The following is a 25,503-nucleotide window of genomic DNA, read 5'->3' on the forward strand; positions in this document are numbered from 1 at the left end:
AATCGTAACTTACCGGCTACATCACAAAATTCTTCAAAGGATGCACAACACAAAAAGTCATCGGTAAAGGTCTCCAGTATAGTATCGGTGTGCTTCAACATAGTTTCATCATTCTTACGAATGTAATTAAATAATGAAATTGACCAATCCTCCTCTTTGGGGGTTGATACCACCTTGAACAATGTACTATAGAGCAGATCCAAAAGACCCCACATCATCAAAAATGGTTTGTAAACAGCGTATTCCTTTTCTTGGCGATCGGCAGGTGCCAATAATGCTTTGCAAATAACCGAAGGCGAAACATATCTAGCTTGAGCTACGGCAATGAGACGTTTTAAATGGGCAACACGATGTTTTTGCCAGGTCTCGTGCGAGTGCAAGGCCAAGGACACTGTCAACATGTAAAGGGGACCTTCTACCTCGAAAGCGCTCTCCAGCCATTTATCCGACGGTGGGGCCGTTAGATAGGTAACTAAAGTTTTACTATCTCTTGCCGCCGATCGGGAAGATAATAGTAAGTATACAGCATAGAAGAGCAAATAAGGAACAAAGTGCATATTCGATTGGGGACCACCGCCGCCTGCATCTTCATGGAAACTACGTTCCCATGCAAAACGCATAAGTAGCAATTTTAGATCATGTATGCTGTTAGTATATGAAATGTCGCATCTTTGAGTGCTCTCTTGCATGTAACTGGCATGACGGGTCATGCATGCCGAAAATGCTGCCTCTGAAACCTCTGGTCCCCAGAGTGGCAGCAAACCATTGCAACGGGTATTGGCATTTTGTAAGCTAGCTCTCTCCCATTCGTCTCTACCACGCGCCAGTCGAATGGCCGAAGCGTGACAATCAACATGTACTACATTGAAGTGGGTTACCGTTGTATAGCCGATAGTTTTGCGAGATTTTATTTCGAATTCTTCAACATTGCAACGTTTGGTGAAGGTATATATACCCAAGACCTTTGTTGGTTGGCATGCATAGCCTTCACGACATATGAAACAGGTGAGGCCAGTTTCATCTCTCAATTTCTCAATTTTCTGTAAAATCGATCCTTTTGCTGTCACCTGACCTTTTTCATTCGTACGCATGCCCAAGGCGTCCAATTGTTTCTCACGTGTTGCCATTGCCAAACGTTTCTTCTCAGCTCTTGTGAAATCGCGAACCTCTTGCACTCTCGACGCTGTCGCACTATCAGTGCACAACGCCTCTAAAAGATTCTCTGCTAGACTACCAACATGTTCGTCACTCGATACCTGTTCCAAACGGTGTATGATGGGGATGATGTCTTTGCTAATAGCCAATTGTGTGGCTTCATGTTTGGTCGCCAGACCAGTCAAGAATCTAAGAATATATTTTAGACTTGGTCGAGATATGAACTCCTTCAATTCATCCGAGTCTGTTCTCAAAAGAGTAGGTTTCACACAGGGCGCATAACGAGTAATGTAGTCAATTGCCTTTTCAACTATACCCAAACTCACTATATAGTCCTTGAGCGTACCACCAATACAATTGTGCTCAATTTGATTGGTCATTACACAGAACAATTCAAGCTTAAATTCTTCCTCTGTGGTGCGCTCTCCATCAAATTTATCGAAATTGAGTATATCCTTGAAATAATCACACAGCAGGGCCATTTTCACTTCATTTCCATATACCAAAGCGGCCAGCACACGAATGAGATGCCTTAAAACAGAGGGATTATTTCGGACATTTGAGCATTCGGTGCAAGAAATCAATGCGGTAACATATTCGGGACCTCCAAATGTCAAAGAGAATTGTAAGAATGAATCGAGTGTATCACTTGCAGCCTTCGACAGAATAGTTTCCATTATTTCCAGCAGTTGTTCGGTTACCGAAGATTGTATGGAATCTGGTTCAGATTGTAAACACATTTGTAATACCTTCAAGAGTGTATTTACGGCCCCCAATTCCGGTTGACATAAGACATCTTGACAACGGCGAACTTTGACACAAATCAAAAAGAGCTTTAATAGAACTTGTATTAGTTCTCGAGATCGGGGTATATTCTGAAGACTTCCAATTCTGTCTAACATAACTTTGAGGCCATTGCAATCGGCCAAAACATTTGCCAAGCGATAAAGCTGTTCCGTGTCGATTTCCTCCTTGGATTTGTTATTTAAGGTCTCAACAAATTCTTCGGTAGCATCGCCCAATAAACCTCTCATGCGATATACAATGCGCATGGCATCTCTTTCGCCACCTTCGGCTAACCATATTTTCTTATAGACATCTTTCACTGGCAAATCCAAACTTATTATTTTATTGTTAACCAATAGCTCCATACCGTTGTCGTCTTCCAGAAGAGCAATAAGTTCGCAGTCGGTACAGATTTTATTTTTGATATCTCTCATAAGAGGGCCCAACCCTTGCTCGGTAGATGGATAGGGATTGCCCAACATACGACCTTGCAGGAAGTCCTCTTGTTGCGGATCCTTTTCCAATGTCATGAAAAATTCCGATTCATCATTCTCTTCGGGATGTATAATCGAGTACAGTCTCTCGAATATGAAAACCGGCGTTTTTATGTCTTTCACGGGTGTTTTCTCTACAGTGTCGATGAGAATTTCCATAAAAGCCCGAGTTTCCTCTTCGGTACCACTTGTCATCTCCTCTAACATTTCCAAAAGCTTCTCTTGGGCATCGTCAATGAGTCGTGTTCTTTGAACCACCAATTTTCTCAACGATAGATAGCCCTCGAGAACTGGACCCAATAGGCGAGTCTTGTAGACTTGTCTTATCTGAGGATTATCAAGGAACAAAGCGAGCAGCTCCACAAATTGTCGCAAAGCATAACCTTGCGACAAATCCGAAGAGAGCGTAGTCTCCTCCAAACGATGGATTTTTTTTATTTCTTCGGATAGCAACTGGGAGATTTCTAAAAGCACACCCTTCAAAGCCAAATATTGACGCCAAGGTGTGTCTACAGCCAACAAACGATATAGAGATAAAAAGTCGGTACTGGCTTCTCCAGCCTCTCCAACATATTTTAAAAAGGTGGTAAGCAGATTCAGTATTTCTCTTTTGCGGTCATGAGTTCTACTCAATACCGTGATAAGGGTACAAACCAAGGGTCTCCTAAATCTCGAATTGTTGTTGAAGAGAATGGGCTGCAACCATGTAGCATTCAACTGCAATGGCTTATAAGGTTGTCCACGATTAAGGTGCCGTAAACGCCAACGTTGCCCATATTTCTCTCGAAGATAATTTTCTCGCAATGTTCTTCTTCGGTTCTCTTTCCCTTCCGCACTCATATTCGCATTGTTAGCAATAGATGGCGGCTCATTCGACATCTGCCTCTCTGGAGGTTTAGTGGCCGCTCCCATTTGTTCCACATTTTGAACTGATTGCAGAACTGCAGCTAAAATATTTTCATCTTGTAGAGTATTTTGAGCTGCGGCCGCAACAAAAGCCTTGTAACTCTTTGACTGCTGGGCTAATGTACTGGAAGGCATACGAGATTTCCATGCTTCAAATGAGTGTTGTGGGTCATTTTGCAACCACTTTTGGAAATCAACACTTAGGCCTTCGACACAATTGATAGAAGATAGCGTTGAGGGACTCAAATCACGGTTAAGTTTTGTAGATGGTATTGTGGGTGAAATTAGCTTAAGCATAATGTGAAGACAGGGTTGTATGACAGAGTATGCTGGACCACGGGGACAGCGGCATGTATGCAAAAATAATTCGAAAACTATTTTCAATTTCTGCTCCCAGCAAAAATCATCTTGGGATATTAGAACCCTCAACAATTCCATTTCGTGGTAAATGGCCGAATCTATGCTGGCCAAAGGTATAGAACCCAGCAATGCAGATTTTACCCTATCACTAATCAACTCTAGCAGATTCATGCAAGCATCCTTGTTATTCTTAGTTAATAAGACCAGCAAATTGCGGACCTCATCCTGAATTTGGGCAGTACCACGACGCAAATTATGTTGGGCTAGTTCCTCGACAAGACCTTGACTATATAACACTAGCCTACAATCGTAATTAGAGGCCATTGCGCGCAATAGAGTCAAGCACTGTTCGGTCGAAGCAAGAGCACAGCCATAGCATTTATTAATATTGAAGTTGTCCCGTTTGTCTGGCGAGTGTGGCAAACTACTCTGATCCATCTGGCTGCGATCATAGGCAACAAGCTCACTACGGCAAGCCTTCACTTTTTGAACAATCTTCGATAATTCTTCAAATGACGACCGCGATTCCACACAATACTTTTGTGCCAGGAATTGTATAATTTTGTTCACTTGTGAAGTGCTGTGTATAGTGCCTAAACTCTCATCCATTAAACGATCGGAAGAGCCATGTTCGGCATATTTTTGCAAAAGTAATTCCAACATTTGCTTATTGGCCAATAGTTGGCGGTAAATACGATCAGCTCGCTCCAATGATGAATGAATAATGTGTACAGTCTTCGCTCTATCCTCGGCCGATTCGATTGGATCAACAGCACAACAGATGCGGCCATAGATACTAAAGTCAAATTTAGCATATTTGCAGAAGCCACAAGAATGACATAAGAAGGGGTCTTTTTCGTCATAATTTATTGCTCGGCATTTATGACATTGGAATACGTTCTCACCACAATTACCACATACGCCGGGATATGACGGGACAGCTGCACTGCATCTGGGACATTGGAGATTTTCCGAGGAACCCGTAACGGTTTCATAAAAATCAGCATATTCAATCATCAGATTACATGCAGTAATGGGCAAGGGAAAATCGACTTTAACCTCAGTCTGACCTGACTGTAAAGTGACGGTACGTGCTTTGTGCCACATTGCAGGCTTATTTTTCAATTCCACCACCGCTTGCACAGTACGATTGTTGTAATAAATGTTAATAGTACGTACCATTTTAGTTCTTTTCAGATCGGCTATACGTACAATCATCTTGGAGATGGTGTGGCATTGTACCAACTTAACAATCATAGTGCATGTTGTAAATTTAGAATCTGATTTAATAGAGGGCAATTTTATATTTCCCATTGGTACTTCAGGGTTGTTGCACACCAAACAAGGTTCCGACTCCAAATAATAACCGTTCATTTGTAGAATTTGCTCCAGAGCTGTATATATGGAAGCGTTGGGATGCTTCGATAGCAGATCATTTTGTTGCCTCAAAACTTCAACAGCATTTTCAGTGAATTCTGGCAAACGTTGTGCTATAGATTTGGTACTCAATGTCAAATAGCCCAAAATATCAACAAATTGAGCTGTGCGCCTTCCAAATTGTGGCACTAGAGGCCACATGTTCCAAAGAATTGTAATTAGTTTTTCTTTTTGCCTCTCGTTGGCGTAATCATAGATTGCATATATTAACGAATGGGCCTGCCATCTGATCGACGTTATATTCGTCTCCAACAAAAATATTCGCACAAATTTATTTAAAAGTGCATCGGATACAAAACGGAATATTTGATGCACAAATGTTGAACAGTGTGTTGAGTCGAATTTCGAATCAAAAGTTATCTCTATTTCCTCGGACTTGTCACGATCAGAACGCATTTTATTACCACCAACAGATCCAGTTGTTGCTGAATTTTCTGATTGTTGTTGCTGTTTGACAGCTTGTATGTTATTACATAGAGCAGCTTGCAATAATTGTAGTATTATAGGAGAAACTCCATCATCCAATTGATAACAGGCTATTTCTATAAGAACAGGAATAACATCTTCATGTATGAGACAGAATTTTTGCCAATTTCCAGTACGAATTTGAGATATTTCCTGACACGTTCTTAAATGTTCTGTAAGTTCAACCAGTGAATCATAACTAAGCATCGGTATCGATTGATTCGTTAAAACCATATTCTGTAAAAAATATTTAAAATTTTTAGTATTAATTAAATCTGTTTATTACGGGCATTGGGATACATAGACAATTCACTTTCTATACATTTTTATGGAAATAATCAAATGCGAAATTATATAACCAAAAACACAAAATTGCCACTTATAACAGAAATATACCAGGAACAAACCGAACTGCATGACTAAAGGGTTGCTGATATTCGTTTTATCGCCCACTTTCCCGCCCTTTCCGACCGTGAGGGCCTCGTCCCCATAACGTAGGGACAGGGTACACATCATGATCCGGACCATGGCGGTGGGAAGGCAGAGGGATGTAACCAGCTACAGAGAAGGACTCATCAGCTTATTCAACAAAAAATGTATTAGTTATCCAAATATGCTAAAATTCTGGACTTCATCTCATAAATACTTAAATTAGTGTCAATTAGATGATATATTGAATTAAAATTAATGTACATCCTACGAATAGACTCCACAAAAGCATAATTCGAACGTTGAAAATCAATGAAAAGGAACTGGTAATTCCTAGATGCCCTAAAAGAAATATTTATCCTAATCCTAGACATCAATTCCGTGCATGGAATATCATCACTAACTAACCTATACATCATCATATGGCTCAACATCGTTCGTCGGCTCTTAACAGTAGGTAGATTAATCAACCTCAATCTAGATGTATAGACGTCTCAAAGCGAACACCAAGAACTGCTTCTGAACCGATTCTATCCTATCAATGTAAACATTATACTGAGGATCCCATACTCCATAATGGGGTTTAACAAGGGCAGTAAAATGCATCTTGGTAACATAAGAGTCCGAAAACTCCTTCGCCCAACGCTTTATGAATCCTAGAACTCCAGATGACTTATTCATCATCGAATTAACCCTTATACTACGTTGGGGTCATTTGATGACCCATGTCGTATTTTTCATCACCGCATTTCTTACTGTTCGAATATAATTAAAAATTTCAGTGCATGAATTGGTGACATATGCTGAATTCATGCTGAGTAGTAAGAACTAATACCCAGCGTAAATAAATTAAATTATGACCTTGGGAAAATATATTTGTGGGCTCAGAATAATTGTCTTCAAATAAATCCAAAAAATCAAAATTTCTCTTAATAAATGGTCGTGCACAAAACATTTCTTGCAGTATGCTGTACAAATTGGAAGTGAACAAATCGAGCAGACACACAAAACAAAAAATTTGGGAGTAATTTTCAATAATTCTCTAACATGGAACGATCATATAATTGCTGCCACAGGAAAAATGTTTGGTATGTTACGAACTTTATATCAAACGCAGCATCTTACCCCCCTTAATATTCGTATCCTATTGGCCAAGTCGTACCTAATACCAGTGTTGTTGTATGGCAGTGAACTCTTTACTAAAACTGATGTTAATAGTAAAAATCGTCTCGAATCAGCATATAAAGCCATATTAAGATATATTTACGGTCTTAAACGATTCGAAAGTTGTTCAGCCTTCCGCAAAAGCTTATACGGAGTCGCTATTGGAGATTATTTAAATATTAAAGCACTCATCATGATGCATAAACTGATATACTTAAAAACTCCAGGCTATCTTCATATGAAATTACAATTCGGAAGATCAAGTAGACGTATACTTATTGTTGCAAATCGTAATCAACTATTGCTTTCTGAATGGCAATTTTTTACAAACAAAACTCGTCTTTGGAACTCTCTCCCTCCCGTTATTCAACGCATAAGCAACGCAGATAACTTCAAAAAAGCACTATTTAATCATTTTTGTACTTAATTTTCTTTTTGTTATCACATTTTGTATGTTATTATATGTATTAATTTTAAATTTTAATCGAATTGTTAAATATTGTTATATTTTTTATTTCCTTTAAAACTGTTACCTAGCCATAACTAGTATTAACCCTATTTCATGTAGTTATGTTTTTTTTCTTAAACAATCTATGTAACATTTGAATTATTTTATGTCACATACTATAATTATAAGATTATACATCTTGTTGTATGTGAGGCAATAAATAAACTAAACTAAACTAATACCCAACGTAGTATAAGGGTTAATATGATCACTAAAATTAAGCCCACGATCCATAACAATGCCAAGATCAACCTCTTCCAATAACGAGCTATATCAAACATCAATAGACCTAGACCAGAAGAATCGCATAAACTGCAATAAATGCACCCGATCAGAATTATCGAACGAGGAGAATAAGTTGACATCATCAGCATACATCAAAATCCTACAGTTAACTATGGACTCAGGTAAATGGTTTATAAATAACAAAAATAAGACAGGCCCAAATGACTACCCTGAGGCACACCCAATGAGACATCGAATAGCAATCCCAAAAAGATACAATCTGCGTACGGCACTCAAGATACGACGAAATCCAAGCCAAAACTGTAGTGGCCAATCCAATTCTATCTAGCTTTATGATTCAATCTTCGGAATAGCACTCAATTTTCCTATTCCCCTATAATTGCTGACATCAAAGGGGCTCCCTGACTTATGAAGTGGACAAAAGAACCCCACCTTCTTAGAGGGAAATAACCGAATCTCAATGAACTATTAACCCTTTCACTACCGAAATAACCCTTATGTTAAAAGCTTTAATTTTTCTTCTATTTTTATTTGTACTAACAGCATGTAGAACAAAAATTGTCATTTTGAGAACCTACCTCAAATACTTCAAGAGCTATATGAGCTTGTTCTGAAAACTTAATTCTTGAATTGCGACCGAAAGGCCTTACGAAAATGAGCGCTATTTGACCTACAATATCTTTCAAAGTGTGAGAGAAAATACAAAAAAGAACCCGAAAGAGTATCAGCTATACTTTTTGTATAAATGTCTATTTACTAAAAACATACAGTAGAAAAATTGTCTCAAATTTTCGTATTTTTCGTTTATTGTTAAAGAAGTTTATAAAAATGTATTTTAGTGCTCACCAATATGGAAAATATTTATAGCTTATTTAGATTAAAGCCTCTACTTTAAAACAACATCGAGAAATAAATCGAAACTTAGTGGGAAAATAGAATTTGGTGTTGGTCCTTCGAGCCGGATTAAACCGCCCGAGAATCAAAGTAAAATAATTTATCATTGAGCTTCTCTTTTTAGAGCCCGAAAATCCATTGGATATATTTGGTATTTTTTACCCCCAAAATTATTGGCTATCACCATTGTTTTCCCCTATAATATCCATCACACCAAGGTAAGGTTGTTGATATTCATTAGTGGTGAAAATAAAGTAAACAAAAGTGCAAGAATATCAATAAAATAAAAGAATTAATAAATACAAAGTCACTCTTTCGTTTGCCTGTGTGTTGTTGTTGTATTTTCATTTGCCCATAAGCTTTGGTTTCTAACCAAAGACAATAAACTTGAGGAAGATAGGAAATTGCCTTGCGTCATACCAAATGTTGCATTTACCATGTTAGTTCCATACATGTTTGTAATTTTTTTATTTATTTTTCGTTTTTATTTTTTAAATGAAAAACTTAATTTTCTTAATGAAACAATGTTAAATTTTAGGCTACAACAAAAAAATTACATTTTCCCCTTTATGGAAATTTATTTCGTGCACTTTATTTTTATTTGCATTTTAATGCTATGTCAATACTTGTCGTATACGCGTTTGGTTCGAGTATGAAACTAACACGGTAAATGGTTTGATCTCCTCAGTAGCCAATTTCCTATCTTCCTAGAGTTTATTGTCTTTGTTTCTAACAACCAAAGGAAAACAACAGCTTGCATTATTACCCCCACTCCCGTCTCTCTTATCAAGTAGTGTGGTTGACTGTTATACGTACATACGTGTGTGTGTTGCATTCAATTGTACTACATGTTGCATTGCATGTTCGAGTGAGTTGTAAGTGAACATTGCACAGTGGGCCCGATAGGAACAAAAGTTGTTCATTAAATAATTTTGAAAATTATTTTACATTGAAAAATAAATATTAAAATTAATTATTTTAATTGATTAATTATTGAAAAATATTGCAAGTAAAAGGCAATTGTGACTGTTTCGTATAATAAATAATAGTGATATCGAACTAACCCCGTAGTTTCACCCGTTTGAAATATTTTTGATTCTTGCACATTGTATCATATACTAATACGTAGTTTTGTTGCACAGTGGTGTTGGTAAGACCAAAATTGGAATATTTTTTAATTTATGAAAAATATTCAAACACATTAAATATTTGTTTATTGCCAATAAAAAATACATTTCGTCACTTTTTTGAATCCCATTTACGTTTGTTGCTGGAATTGTGTTCTACAACCCCGTTTTTTATTCCGAATTAATTATTTTTACTCGAAATATGAATTTTATTGAAATTAATAATGTCTGATATCAAGAATTTGATTAAAAGCGCAGACCGCTTAATTGATTTGGATATGTTCGTGACTTCTCTCAAAGAGGAGGATCACACCGTCCACAGCCTCAATATTCATAAGCATGAAATTATTCGACTTTGGGAGAATTTCCGTGAAATTTATGAGGAATTGTGTGACACAATGGGTTCTAGTGACGATATTGCCAAAGTTAAGGCAAAATATATCGCGACATATAAGACGTATGTGCGTGGACTATCCCTTATTGAGTCTTTAATTGAAAAGCTCAATGCGAAGAAGAAGTCTTCTAATTCACCTTCCCCCTTGTGATACTGAGATTTTTTCTGGTGATTATAAATCTTGGCCTACATTCAGAGACATGTTCTCTGCCCTATATAAAGATAATGAACATATCAGTAATATTCAGAAAATTTATTATCTGATGCAAAAGACGGAAGGTGAAGCCCGCGATATTATCAAGACATGTCCGATTACTAATGAGGGTTTTCAGATGGCTTGGCAAAATTTAGTCGATCGTTATGAGAACAAAAGGGTTCTTGTAAACGCCCAACTCAAGATTTTATTTAATCTTGCACCCGTTTTAAAAGAATCTGGCCCCTCTATTAAGCAATTGCAGCGTACTATGAGCGACTGCATAACTAATTTGTCTCTTTTGGGCATTGATACGAAGAATTGGGACGTTATATTTGTTTTCATATGTTCCACCCGTCTTCCTGAAGTTACCCTAGGACTTTGGGAGCAATCCCAAGGGTCAAGTTCTGACCTACCTAAATGGGAAACAATGGATAAGTTTTTGACTGCTCGGTATCAGACCCTTGAGTCCGTCTTTGACATTAAAGGCGCCCATAATATTTCGACATCTACTGGTCCGAGTTATGTCAAAAAACCTACTAGCCCAAAGAGAAAGTCAACTACTAATAATAATGGTAACAGAAGTTTTAAGAGCTTCTCTACTACTATACCATCTAATCCTCAGCAGAAATGTCCTCTTTGTTCCGAATCGCATCCCCTACGATTATGCGAAGAATTTCTTCAAATGTCGGTTAACAATCGGTTGGAAACCGTCAAGCGACTCAAATGTTGCACGAATTGTCTGGCTTCGTCGCACACTTTTAGTAATTGTAAGAGCTCAAATATATGTTTCTTCTGCAAACAAAGACATCATTCTCACTTGCATAGAAGGGAATCTTCAACACAAGTAAGTCGAAATTCGGGCTCACGACCTGGAATGATCCGCGATATGGGAAATCCAGCCCGATCAGCTTCTGACGATGTTCCTTCTACATCAGAGGCTGCCCGTTCGTTGCAAACTTTTGCAACTGCTATGGAAACATCACAGTTTTCTACAGTTCTTTTGGGAACTACTGTGGTAGATTTGTGTTGTCATGGCGTGAAGTGTTCGGCTAGGGCATTGATCGATCCTGCCTCGCAAGCAACTTTTATTTCCCGAAAGTTGCAAAAGAAACTTGCTTTGCCGATATTCCCAGTTACTTCTGCGAATATTATTGGCACGATATCGGCGAAGTCTACTAATGTTTGTAGGATCTCTTTGTGCTCCCCTATTGACCCAACTTTTGAGTTGTCGACAGATGCGTATGTGGTTGACAAGTTAACGGGTCGTTTGCCTACTTATTCATTGTCACAACTATTAGATGTGAACCTGCCGGAGGTCACGATGTGTGATCTAAAATGTTCTCATATGGACCTTTTACTAGGAGGCGATATATATTCTCGGATAATGCATACTGATGTTCATAAGCACCCTAATGGTGATCTTATTGCCCAGAAATCAGTTTTCGGTTGGATCGTGACTGGCAAAGTCACCCAAACCAAGCCCCTACAGTCGGTGGTATCATTTTATAACCACATGGAGTTGAATGATCAACTTGCTAGGTTTTGGGAAATCGAAGATGTACCGAAAGTATGCACTATGTCAGAAGAGGATAGATGGTGTGAGGAATTATACCAACGAACGACTTATCGTAATGATAATGGTCGGTATGTTGTTTCACTGCCTTTTAAGCGTGAATACCCCATAGATTTGCAACTTGGTTTGTCCCGGAATAATGCCATTTCTCAATTTAAGCGAAATGAGTTGCGGTTAATGAGAAATCCCGAGCTGAAGATTCAGTATGACAGGGTGCTACAAGAGTACGCTGATTTGGGACATATGACTATGATTGATGAGAATAAGGTAAATTCTTCTAATACTGTGTATTATTTACCCCATCACGCTGTTTTCAAGCCTGACAGCGCCACCACTAAATTACGTGTGGTGTTTAATGCTTCCAGTCCCACTTCTAATGGCGTTAGTCTTAATAACGTATTGTATACTGGACCCGTTCTACAAGCAAATCTAATTGTTTTGATTCTCCGATGGAGATTATTTAGATTTGTCTTCAATGCTGACATCGAGAAGATGTATAGACAAATTCTGATTCACCCCGATCAAGCGTCATATCAGCGAATTGTTTTCCGTTTAGCCCCTGATGATGTGATTCGAGATTTCGAATTGAACACGGTCACATTTGGTGTGAACTGTGCCCCATATTTAGCTATTCGGACCCTACTTAAACTGGCTGATGACGTTGAGGCTGAATTCCCGACTGCTGCGGAGATAATACGTTCGCAGATGTATGTCGATGACATTTTGGCAGGAGCTCACAGTTTAGATGATGCCATGAAGAGCCGTGATGAACTTATGGAAGTTCTAGGTTCTGCTGGGTTTAATCTAAGAAAATGGACCTCTAATGTGCAGGGTCTTTTGCTAGATTTACCCCCCGAATATTTATTGGATAATGACATTTTGAATATTTCCAATGAGAGTACCGCCAGGACTCTGGGTTTACGTTGGAACGCTGGAAAAGATGTTTTCTTTTTCAAGTTGGTTTCAGCCCCTACTAGATCTTGCGTCACCAAACGAGCTGTTTTGTCTGAGATTGCTAAATTGTTTGACCCAGCCGGTTGGTTGGCCCCTAAGATTATAGTTGCTAAGATTATAATGCAACAAATTTGGAAGGACCAAACAGATTGGGACGAATGTTTGAAACCCATGACTCTGAATAGATGGTTTGCGTTTTTGGACGACTATAGTGAAATCGAACGGATAGAGATCCCCCGATGGGTTGGTTTCAACCCAGACCATGAAGTTCAGCTTCATGCATTTTGTGATGCTTCTGAGAAAGCATATGCGGCTTCACTATACGTCCGGATTAAAAACGCCCCTGGTGATTATGTCACGCATCTGCTCGCAGCACGAACTAAGGTAGCGCCAATCAAGGTTGAATCCTTGCCCCGTTTAGAGCTCTGCGGTGCAACTCTATTGGCTGATATGGTTGAGACTATTCGCTCCGAGCTGAGTCTCCCAGAAATTGAGACATTCTATTGGACTGATTCGACAATAGTTTTGTCGTGGCTTCAGAAGCCCCCGTGCCACTGGCCTACGTTTGTTGCGAATCGAGTAGCTAACATCTCTACGAAAATCGGTACTAGTAATTGGCATCATGTTTTATCACACGATAACCCCGCTGATATAGCCTCGAGAGGTTCTTCAGCGCGCGATCTTCTAACGAATAACCTATGGTGGAAAGGTCCAGCTTGGTTATGTCGCCCTCGCTCCGAATGGCCAAAATCTACGTTTAGAATCATGACGAATCTTGAGACTAAACCGATTCAAGTCAATTTGAACCAATTATCCCCTCCTGAGGATATTTTGGCCCGTTTCTCTGATTTATCCAGAGCCCTGAGAGTTTTGTCATATGTATTCAGATTCTTTCATCGAATACACCCGAAGTTTAAATCGACACAGACGCATTCATCCTTCGATTTGGAACAGGGTGAAATCAACTTTGTGAAAAGTCGTCTTGTTGTCCTCTGCCAGCGTCGTCATTTCCCTGAATATGTGGCGCTGGAGAACAATGCGCAGTTATCTCGAAAGAGCCCTCTGTTGAATTTCAATCCGTTTATAGATTCTGTTGAATTTATGCGGATGAATGGTAGACTTGCGCGTTCCCCTACTCTCACCTATGACGAGAGATTCCCCAAAATTCTACCCTATGATGCCCGGTTTGCCAAATTGTGCCTGGAGTATATTCACAGGAATACGGTACATGGTGAAAATTCATTAATGTTGAGATTGATGAGATTAGAATTTTGGGTTCCCAGACTGAAGAATCTCGTCAGAACAATCATCCATAATTGCCGTGCATGCGTATTGTTTCGGAAGAAAACTGTCGACCAAATTATGGCCGCTCTTCCCCCTGAGAGAACTACATTGTCTCGCCCGCTTACATGCACTGGAGTCGATTTTGCAGGTCCCTTTGATATAAAGACCTACATTGGTAGAGGTTGCCGTATCACTAAGGGATATGTGCTTGTGTTTGTCTGCTTTGCGACTAAGGCAATTCATTTGGAAGCGACAAATGACATGTTGAATGATTGTTTTATTGCTGCGTTCACCCGATTTTTCTCCCGAAGAGGCTGCCCTTCTAAGATGTTTTCGGATAATGGGACATCTTTTGTAGGAGCTTCTAATGTTCTTGGCAGAGACCAAGCCCGATTTCTTTCTGAAGTGAAGCAAAATCTTATTTCGCTTAACTCCTTCCAATTATTAGAATGGAAATTTATTCCCCCTGGTGCGCCACATATGGGTGGTCTTTGGGAGGAAGGAGTTAAGAGTTTCAAGACTCATCTTAAGAAAGTGTCTCACTCTCAGAAGTTTACTTTTGAGGAGTTCAGCACAATGCTAGCCAGAATCGAGGCATGCCTTAATTCTAGGCCCCTTAGTCCTATGAGCGACAATCCTACCGATTTGGCCCCTTTAACCCCAGGACACTTCCTTATAGGTTCTGCCCTTCTCTCCCCACCGGAGCCCGACACGACAATTGAGTCGTTAAGTTATGTGAATAGATGGCAGAAACTTAAGGTCCTTTCTCACTCTTTCGCCAAAAGGTGGAAAGAGGAATATCTCATTGAACTCCATAAGCGAAATAAGTGGAAATTTCCTCAAAGAGATTTTGCCGTTGGTGACCTGGTAGTAATCAGGAAAGAGAATTTGCCTCCACCAGAGTGGAAAGTAGGTAGAATCGAAAAGATCTACTTAGGCCCCGACAACAAAGTGCGAGTTGTTGACATCAGGGTTGGAAATTTACTATTACAAGGCCCGTTGTCAAACTCGTACTACTACCTGTTGATGGACAAAATTAATAACATTTTATTTTCTTTGTGTGTGTGCTGTCCCCATTTTTCGTATTTCCAGACATGTCTGGCCCATCTCGTCGTCTCAAAAACGAGCGCCCTGAGGTAGAAGTGGACTGATTGCAGGAGTCGGGAAAGGTGTATGGAGTGCTGTGGTGAGCACCACACAATGCTCCACCCCCGATTTGTTGGGAACCAGCGGAAGCGCGAAGATCCCCCCAGAGCCGTCGCTAGTCGACCCCAAAAAGTGAAGGCCCCTAGAGCTAGCAGACAGCCACCACAACGTAACTCCCATCAAAGGCGCTCCGGTGATGCTGGGTCTCACTGATGTTTTTATGTTTATGTTTTTTGTATTTGTATGTCATTTGAATTGTAAGTTGAATTCTCGTTTTTATTGTCCCCTAGCTCCTGCTTACCCCTAGATTGCATTCCTGCAAGGGGGGCGGGATGTTCAGGTTGACACCCTGTTAGTTTTAAGTTTTAATGAATTGTAAAATACACCCCTGAATTATAACGATATCTGAAAAAAATGACAAATGACTTATCGAAACTTTCTCACACTTACTCTCTCTCTCAAAAACCCGAAGGCACGAATACCCCCGCCAATAAATTGAATTTTAATTTATTCTTTAAAAACCAAAATTTAATTGTGTTTTTATTTATTTCCCCCCTCATTGATAAATTATTTTTTTTTTAATTCCCCGCCTTTTCAGGTGTCTTTTTCGAATGTCCTTCTAAGTGGACATCGGTAGTGCAAGGGTTAAATAACATCGACAATGAAGCAGAGAGACATTCGGAGCAAAAATTCAGAATTATCGCTGCACAGAAAACAATATCACCAAAATATTTCCAATTAAAAAGTTAATTGAAGTTGAAAATTTTTTCAATTAATAAATTAATTGATACAATTAACTTTTTAATCATGATAGAAACATTAAGTTAATTTAGTCAATGACTGAAATTTTTAAAATGTTTAATTAAAAAATTAATTGATACAATTACCTTTTTAATCAAATTCGGACGACTAATTCAGTTAAAAAAAGTGCTGATTTGTTTTTACTTTTTTAATTAAAAATGTATTTCAAACAATCATTTGTTAATCCAAATAAAAACTCTAAGCCAATCTAACTAAGTAATTAAAAATAGTTACCCTTTTTAATTAATAAATTAATTGCGTTTTGCAATCAACATCAATTAAATTTTTAATTGAATCAATTAAAAAATTAATTGAATTTTGCTGAAAAAATCAATTAATTTTTTAATCAAGAATTTTTTCTATGCCCAATTAAAACTGTGATTGATACTATCATTTTCGTGATTGAAGACATTTCAATTAAAAAATTAATTGGATCAATTAATTTGGTGATTGAATCAGAGAAAAAATTTTTTGTGTGTGGAATCCCATCTGAACCAAAGACAATAAACTTGAGGAAGATAGGAAATTGCCTTGCGTCATACCAAATGTTAGTTCCATACATGTTTGTAATTTTTTTATTTATTTTTCGTTTTTATTTTTTAAATGAAAAACTTAATTTTCTTAATGAAACAATGTTAAATTTTAGGCTACAACAAAAAAATTACATTTTCCCCTTTATGGAAATTTATTTCGTGCACTTAATTTATTTTTATTTGCATTTTAATGCTATGTCAATACTTGTCGTATACGCGTTTCGTTCGAGTATGAAACTAACACGGTAAATGGTGTGATCTCCTCAGTAGCCAATTTCCTATCTTCCTAGAGTTTATTGTCTTTGATCTGAACCACCATAGGTGGACGCGTTAACCCCACGCAAATATCCAGACACAGACAGACTATCAAATAATGGAATTGCCATCCGATCAAGCGACCTAATAAAATAGGGATATGAGCCTTCACCATCATAAGTACTATTCCTCCTATAAACAAATTCAAAACAGTCCGCAATGGACTGGTCCCCATAAAAGTCAAAACCATCCCTCCGGATATTCGATGACCTAGTAGAAGACTTACGTTTCATCCTAACAAAGTCTTAAAAAGATCTCGTCTATGGAACTCTTTACCTGCATCAATTCAATTTATTGGCAATGCTAATACATTGAAGAATGCCTTATATGGACATTTCTCTGCTAACACTAATACTAACCTATACACACTATTCTCATTTGATTGTCTGTCGCTTTTGCTACATTTTTGTTTTTAATGATTATGTGATTTATAAAATATCTCTATATTTGCTGTGATTTGTAATTATAATTGTTGATTTGTAATTGTAACTTTAAATGATTTGAAATTGTAAATCGTACCAACAATAATCACATACTGTAATTTAAAAGATTTTGTATATCTTGTAGTATGTGAATGAATAAAATAAATAAATAAAAAAATGAAGGTCACTTTTAACCTTATCAATGTAACGAACATAGCATGCCCTTGATTCCATATTTTATATAGACCTATCGACAGAGTACCGAGCATAATCAAAATTAGATCCCGTCCTCTTATACCGTCTAAAACATCTATTTCTATCATTCCTGAGTCTCGTCGACTCAGCCGATTTCTAGGAAAATCCACATTTCGCCTAGAACTGTCCGAGACACAAAACCGTTCAAAACATTGTAGAAATTATCAACAGCCACATCGAGATCAGACAACCGATCACACCTACATACAGAGCCCCAGTCAACACCCGAAAGAAGCGACCCTCACTGCAGTCGGTTCTTCGTACCGGGGTCGACACAAGGACCACGTCCTTGTCCAAGGACTGCAACCTCCCCATGGGAAATCAAGTATGTATAGAAAACCCTTCCCCACCCCTTTCCCGAATCCCATCCAACACCCCATCCCTTTTTCCCTCCTGGGCAGAGTCTGCCAGCCAGTCTGCTCAGAATTCTTCTCCTTCGTGCTGGCGACATTGAAAGCAATCCAGGTCCAGTGAAGTATGTGTGTCCGGTCTGTTCGCGGCAGGTCACGCGCGGAAGTTACTCCGTGATGTGCAGCGAATGTCACAACTGGGTACACCTGCGTTGCTCGGGACTCAGGAATGTAGAAGATTACAATCCTACATTCAAGTGTCCCACCTGTGTGCGCTTGCCCCCATGTCGCCCCCTCCTGTAGTCACAACAGTGAGACCCTCTCGCGTTGTGACTGCAGACCCCACATCACCTGTCATTACCCATCCCCCCACATCATCACACGATACAACCACATAGACACTTTTGTCAAATCCGAGTCCGTCCGTAAATAACAGTATATCTGGTCCAGAGACATGTCAGGCTTGCAGAAAGAGATACACAAAGGCAGCTAAACCGGTTAGGTGTTCCATCTGCAAGACCTCGACGCACCTGAGATGCTCAGGCCTCAGGAATTCTTACCAATATACCCCTGACTTTGTTGGTACCTGCTGCCGGAGAATCCAACAATTTCAGCAACCCCACCCCATAGTTAACACCCGACATCCACAACAGACTACAATAGACTCTTCCTCGTCAGCCCATTCAATAGTTCGGACTGTCCCGTCCACTGCTGGGAACCAGTTGAGTGGTCTCCAGATCCTACAGTGGAATTGTAATGGACTGGCAAGGAAGATTACTGAAATCACGGATTTCATGGACAAGAGGGGTATTCTCATATCCGCGCTCCAGGAGACCAAGCTCTCCAGCAGGAATGGTCTCACGAGATCATCCTGCTACTCTGTGATTAGGCAAGACAGAGAAAGGAATGCCGAAGGGGAATAGCCTTCATTGTCCATGATTCCGTGAGATACAGACCCATGCCACTGACCACGACCGATCCCCATTTGGAGATACAGGGGATAACTGTCACGGTGGGAGAGGAAGATATATGTATTCTAAACGTATATATTCCTCCCGATTCTGTTTGCCAGACAGGATACAAACCAATGTTGAGGCCCCACCTCAACAATGTGCGTACTATCCTATTAGGCGACCTGAATGCGCATCATGACAGCTGGTATTCAGAGCTTGGATGTGATGCCAGAGGAGAATTGATTGCGGATCAGGTGGATGACACAGATTTCTGTGTACTGAACGAAAACCACCCGACTCGCATAACGGCCACCTGCCGAAGCTCCCCTGACATCACCATGGTTAGCTCTGACCTAGTGGCTCAGACCTCATGGCATGTAGACATAGCCATGAATTCCGACCACCTCACGATCACAGTGTCTATTGACTTAGGGACAGACACCGTAATTCCAGAGAAGAAGACGTTTATGAACTTTGGTAAAGCTAATTGGGAGCTTTTTACCTCGCTAACCGAGTACGAGTTTGCCACTGCCCCCTGCCAACGTCAGCGCCGGCTGGAGAGAAATTCTTCAGGGATGTCTTGAATAGGGCGTGTAAAAGGTGCATACCAGCGGGCCGGATCCCCGACATCCGTCCGAATTTCCCCATGGAAGCATCAAGGTTGGCAGATAAGAGGGACGAGATCCGGAAAGTAGACCCAGCTGACCCTAGGATCCAGAGTCTCGCTAAGGAGATCGACCGACTTGTTGCCACCCACAAGCGAGAAAAGTGGCGCAAGCATTTGGAGGGGTCTGATCTCGGATCCAAACGGCTGTGGTCTACGATCAGGAACCTCTCGAACCCAAAACGTACGGATAACATTTCCATATCGTTTGGGGGGCAAACTCCGAAAGACGACACAGGTGCAGCGAATGCTTTCTGCAGACAATTTGTCGAGCACCCCCAATCAGTCGATCGTGCAAGTAGAAAGCAAAGGCGAGTCTTCCGTGCCCTCAGACAGGACAACCCACCTATGGTCATCAGTCGGGAGAATGTTCTCCGGGCGATAAAGGCCGCCAAGAGCTCCACAGCGATTGGCCCAGATGGTTTGGCTACGAGGATGTTGAAACATATTGGAGAGAATGGTGTTAGATATCTGACCCACATCTTCAATACCTGTCTCAACACCCTTGAAATACCGGACATCTGGAAAATAGGGAAGGTTGTTCCTGTTCTGAAACCAGGGAAACAGGCACACCTTGGAGACTCGTATCGACCAATTACTCTTTTGTCCCCCGTAACGAAGATTCTGGAGGCTATTTTACTGCCCTGCTTTTCAGAACATCTAATGTTGGCAGAACATCAGCATGGTTTCCGCTCGGGCAGGAGTACAACCACTGCTTTGTGTGAATTAACAGCCAACATTGCAGAGGGACTAAACAGTAAGATGCCGCATAAACGTTCGATTCTCGTGGCACTGGACTTGTCTAAGGCGTTCGATACGGTGAACCACACCACGCTCTTGGGAGACATTATGGGAACCACCCTTCCCAATAATCTCAAGAGATGGTTGGCGAACTACATGGCTGGCAGACAGTCCTATGTGGAATTTAGAGGAAAAAGATCAACGCCCAGGAGGAACAAACAGGGCGTACCTCAAGGCGGTGTATTGTCCCCCCTCCTCTTCAATTTTTACGTGGCTGGAGCTCCCCAACCACCACCAGATGTCCACCTGATAACCTGTGCGGATGATTGTTCCATAGTGACCACAGGTAGAGACATAAGTGAGGATAAATGACTTCTTACCTGCACTTAGGGATTTCTTTGTCGACAGGAATCTGAAACTTTCTGCCCCCAAATCTACAGCGACCATCTTCACATCGTGGACTAAAGAGGTGAACATGGAACTCGATATCCACATTCGTGGCCAGAGCATTCCCACTTCCAGGAACCCCAAGGTTCTTGGTGTGACGTTTGATAGCCTGTTCCTCTTTGGTAAACATGCGGAAATGGTAGCTAAGAAGGTTGGGAGCAGAAACAAGATCCTGAAGGCATTGGCTGGTAGCACCTGGGGGAAAGATAAAGTGACGATATAAAAGACCTACGCGTCTATTGGTCGTCCCCTTATCGATTACGCAGCCCCTGTTTGGACTCCCAGTATTAGCGATACCCAATGGAGAAATCTCCAGACGGTGCAAAATACTGCGCTGCGGATTGCGACCGGATGTCACTCCAAGACCCCGGAACAGCATCTGCATCATGAGTCCAAAATGCTATCGGTGAGGCAACACTGCACCCTCCTCACCCAACAGCACCTGATAAAGTGTAGAAGTGTAAACCACCCAAACCACGCCACCTCAAGGAGGGCAACGACCGAGAGGGGTAGACCCATTCGGTTTGATTTTAGGAAGGACTTGCAGTCAATAGAACATGTGATCGGCGATGACAGTGATGAGGGAATAAGGACGGCATTGAGGGCAGTGCACACGGCAGCGGTTCAAGATGCGATCAACTCCTACCAGTGCAGTGTTGTACTGGGAGGTAGGCCACCACCGATCAGCGAAAATGAGAGACGGCTTCCTAGAGAAACCAGGTCTGTGCTATCCCAGCTAAGATCGGGGATACGACTTTTTTGGATCAGGAAAAAGATCCAAAAAAGTCGTATCCCATTCCATACCCCAGAAGTAGCCAAGACACCATAGGCAAGACACTATAGGCAAATTAAAATCGCCCAAAACCACGATCCTGTCCGAATCACTCATTCCAGAAATAATTCTATTTGCCATAAAATTACGCTCATAGATAGAATATTCCGAATCCGGAGGAATATATGAGCATGTGACGAACAAACTAAATTCCAGAACTTCTACCTTTACCGCAAGGAATTCAATGCTATCAACACCATCAAGAACAATTAGTTCAGAGGGGAAGATGTCAAGGACACCAATTAGTAATCCTCCACCAATCCTTTCCATACGATCCTTCCTGAACACCAAGTAACGACCACAAAGAATCTCAGAATCAGCCAATAATAATGTATACAAGCAACCAATAATATTTCCGCTGATTTTGGAAAATCATTTGACTAGAAGGCTTAATATTGGATATTTTGCGTATCGCACAATAAATCATAACAATAATGTTGCGTTCCCAAACCGCGTGGTGTTGGTAAAAAATAGTTCTGCGAGTAGAGACTCAAAATATATACCAAAGCAAAAATTATGTCAAAAGAGTAAAGGAGTTGTAGGCCTGTACGGATAAGCTAAATAAAGCCTTCAGTGTATTCAGCATTACAGGAAGACTATTCTGTGGAAACTTGTGTGGAACCCATTGCATATAAAGCAATTGTGTTTGAAATTTAATGTTTGACTAAAATTTGTGCAACGATTTCAACTTAAAACGTTTACCTTTTTCTCCTCGAAATATGAAATCTCGCGAGAGTTTACTTTTCTAAACATTTAAAACATGTATTGCTTGGATGATATGATTATTAAGATAAATTAACTTACCTTCGTGTTGTATAAATTACACAAGTCCTTGACGTAATTAAAGTGAACATCCAAGGAATGACCATCACGGAACATTCTGAACTTTTCTTTGTTACCACATATGTACATAAGCAGCTTGCGAACTTGTCTCCGCAGCAATGCATTCAAATTAAGCATCATATATTCACATAATGTGTAAGTCATATTTTCACAATAGCTATGGTACCAGTCGTACGTACCAGGATGTGTAGCCGATAGACGTAAAATTTGGTATGGTAATCGCACAGAAATTTCTGTCAGGAGAGCATCATATGATTCAAATATATCAGGATAGTTTTTAAGATAATTGTGTGGTATTAATGTTGATAAATCTGGTTTAGGCCCATATTTTACAGGCTTCAAGAGACTGTTCTGCGTTGGTGTAACAGCCGAGCCCGATACTACCGGTGTACTCACACTATTATTGGGTCCCGAAGCAATAGCACTTACTACACCAGATGCTGTACTATTTGATGCTTGATTTTGTTCAGTAGAAACCCGTTTCCAGTGTTGCAATAGAGACTCCATCACAACCAAGCAGAAGGTAAAGGCGCCATTATTGCTTAAAATACTTGCCGTAGTACTGGCAACGAATGATGCATTGTCCTTAAATTGATGGGGAGGAGAGGTTGTACCCGCTTGCTTAGATTTTGTTTTGCCCATTAATACACCGAAAAGTGAGAGCAATGCTAAGCGTACTTCATTCTTAAGGCTTTTATCTTTCATCTGAAATAATTAGGCGAATTGTAGAAGAATCGAGAAGAATTCGTTTGGTTGTACAATAATGTTACCTTTGAAGCATTTGAAATGGAATCCATTTCCACATATTCCACCAAGGCTGTCAATAAATCGTTTAGTATCTTCTGATCTCGTTCGTTGTTACCATTCAAATCAGTGGTTAACATTAGTATAACTTGAATTAATGGTATCGACTGCAAACCATTACAGTCATCGAGGGTATGTATATTTGAAATAATGCTACCCAAAATTGCAATTCTGTAATGAAAATAAATATTGGGTGCTAAGAGAAAAGTTTGGACAACAATAACATACCTCAAATCATGTAATTTCGACAATTTGTCATCTTCGGTGGCATCATTTTCGTCTGTGTCATTGCTTTGGCTGGCCTCTAACGCAGCCCGACTTGTTGTTGGCATTTCAGTGGCCATGCCGCTGGTCATGGGATTACCAACTGCAGCACTCTTAATTATACTAGTACCACTTGCTAAACTGCTTCCACTTGCACGCGGAGGTGAAGCTGTAGCTGCATCGCCATCATAGGTACTACTTCGACCTGATGTCCCACCAATAGATTCTACACCACTGCCTCCACTCTCTGAACCGCCACTACCCACCGGTTCTGCAGGCGAAGTTCGCAGGGTTGATCCATCTGTGGCCACATTAGAGCCTTCGTCATCCGATCCAGCAGCAGATGAGGCTGCAGCACCTACTGCACCAGCTCCTCCAGCAGCCACGGCCTGTAATTGTTGTTGTGCATGTTGTAATTGAGCAGCGGCATTCCGCATTCCTTGGAGATTCGATCCTTGCTGAAGATCACCGCCACCTTCACTCTGTTGTAAACTAAGTGCCATAGCGAAAGCCATTATTGCCTCGTCATCGGCATCTTGTTGCAGTCCCAATAATTGGGGAAAACCACTTCCCATGAAAGCTTCTAAGGGGTCTGCCAAGACATTTGGATCATTTGCAACTGCTCCAGGCACCGATACATACTCAGCACTGCTACTGCGTTGTACCGAAGATGGCGGTGATGATGTACCACCTCCTCCAACTGCTGCCACAACAGGATTCACTATGCTTGCAGCTTCGTCTAGAGCATCGTCCTCATTAACTCCAACACCTACAACAGCAGCAGCCGCCGAGGTACTAACCATACTTGCATTTGTAGATAATGCTGGAGGTGTCGGTGTTGAGCACAATGTAGGGGTTATTATTGCCACTTTTCTGCGTTTTGAACGTGGACTAAGCAACAAAATTATAGCCTCTTTAGCACTATGCGATATAACACTCGATTCATTCTTCAAAAGAGCAATAAACATTAAAGTAACCCTTTCAACTTGAGAGGCATCCGCCAAAGCAAATGCATGCATTATCTCCACCAGACAATGGACAATAGTTTCGGTGTGTGAAAGACCTTGACGAACAATTGAAGTAGGTTCATCGATATTTGGCGTAATTTCGTACAATTTTTCCACAAACTCCATTAGATCGGAAACAATTTCGAATTTATTATCCAAACATATTTTTGTTAGTGTAACGGGTCTGGTGGTTGCTATTCCGCGTACCATTAATACCAGACGGTAGAATGCTTCCGGATCAATTTCTCTAAGAGTTTCACGGCTGGCCAATTTTTGCTTTAGAACCTGTATGTAGTTAGTGATATATACAAAAATAGATTTAGTGGAAAATATATATAGTCAAAAATGAAAAAGTCCCTATTATTCAATCCAATTGCTTCAATTTCATCCTAGTATTAATTTATTATGTAGAACAAAATTCGTATTGCAATATTCGTTTTTTTTATGTGATAGAGGACCTAAAGGTCTATCTTTCACGTGTAAATCTGGAACCCCATTTGGGCACAGTGGTCACATTTTTCTCGAGGAGCAGAGCCTCTACTTTTTCCCATGCCATATAGTAATATATATGTTTTAACCATCAGATGGAGGGCTAAAAGATCTATCTTTAACAAGTAAATCTGGAATCTGATATTTTTCCATTTGGCCACTGTGGACACATTTCTCTCGAGGAGCAGTGCCTCCACTTATTTCCAGGCCATATATTGAGAATTCCAAACACATTTTGCAATATACGTTTTTGCCATCGGATAGA

At 40.3% G+C, this 25,503-nt stretch overlaps 1 protein-coding gene and 1 long non-coding RNA gene across 2 annotated transcripts in view; both read right to left on the reverse strand.

Moving 5' to 3' along the window:
* The window catches only part of LOC142226179 (uncharacterized), a 248,939-nt gene that overhangs the window by 71,062 nt on the left and 152,374 nt on the right, over positions 1-25,503 (reverse strand). The gene's annotated exons all lie outside the window — the stretch shown is intronic.
* The window catches only part of poe (E3 ubiquitin-protein ligase-like protein poe), a 41,173-nt gene that overhangs the window by 378 nt on the left and 15,292 nt on the right, over positions 1-25,503 (reverse strand). The window contains exons 8-11 of the mRNA XM_075296045.1: positions 23,707-25,034; positions 23,445-23,649; positions 22,636-23,379; positions 14-5,840 (exon numbers count right to left, since the gene is read on the reverse strand). Coding sequence (XP_075152160.1) covers positions 14-5,840; positions 22,636-23,379; positions 23,445-23,649; positions 23,707-25,034 — 8,104 coding nt within the window. The remainder of the gene's footprint in view (positions 1-13; positions 5,841-22,635; positions 23,380-23,444; positions 23,650-23,706; positions 25,035-25,503) is intronic.

The sequence above is a fragment of the Haematobia irritans genome, chromosome 2 (assembly GCF_050003625.1).
Source record: "Haematobia irritans isolate KBUSLIRL chromosome 2, ASM5000362v1, whole genome shotgun sequence".
NCBI lineage: Eukaryota > Metazoa > Arthropoda > Insecta > Diptera > Muscidae > Haematobia > Haematobia irritans.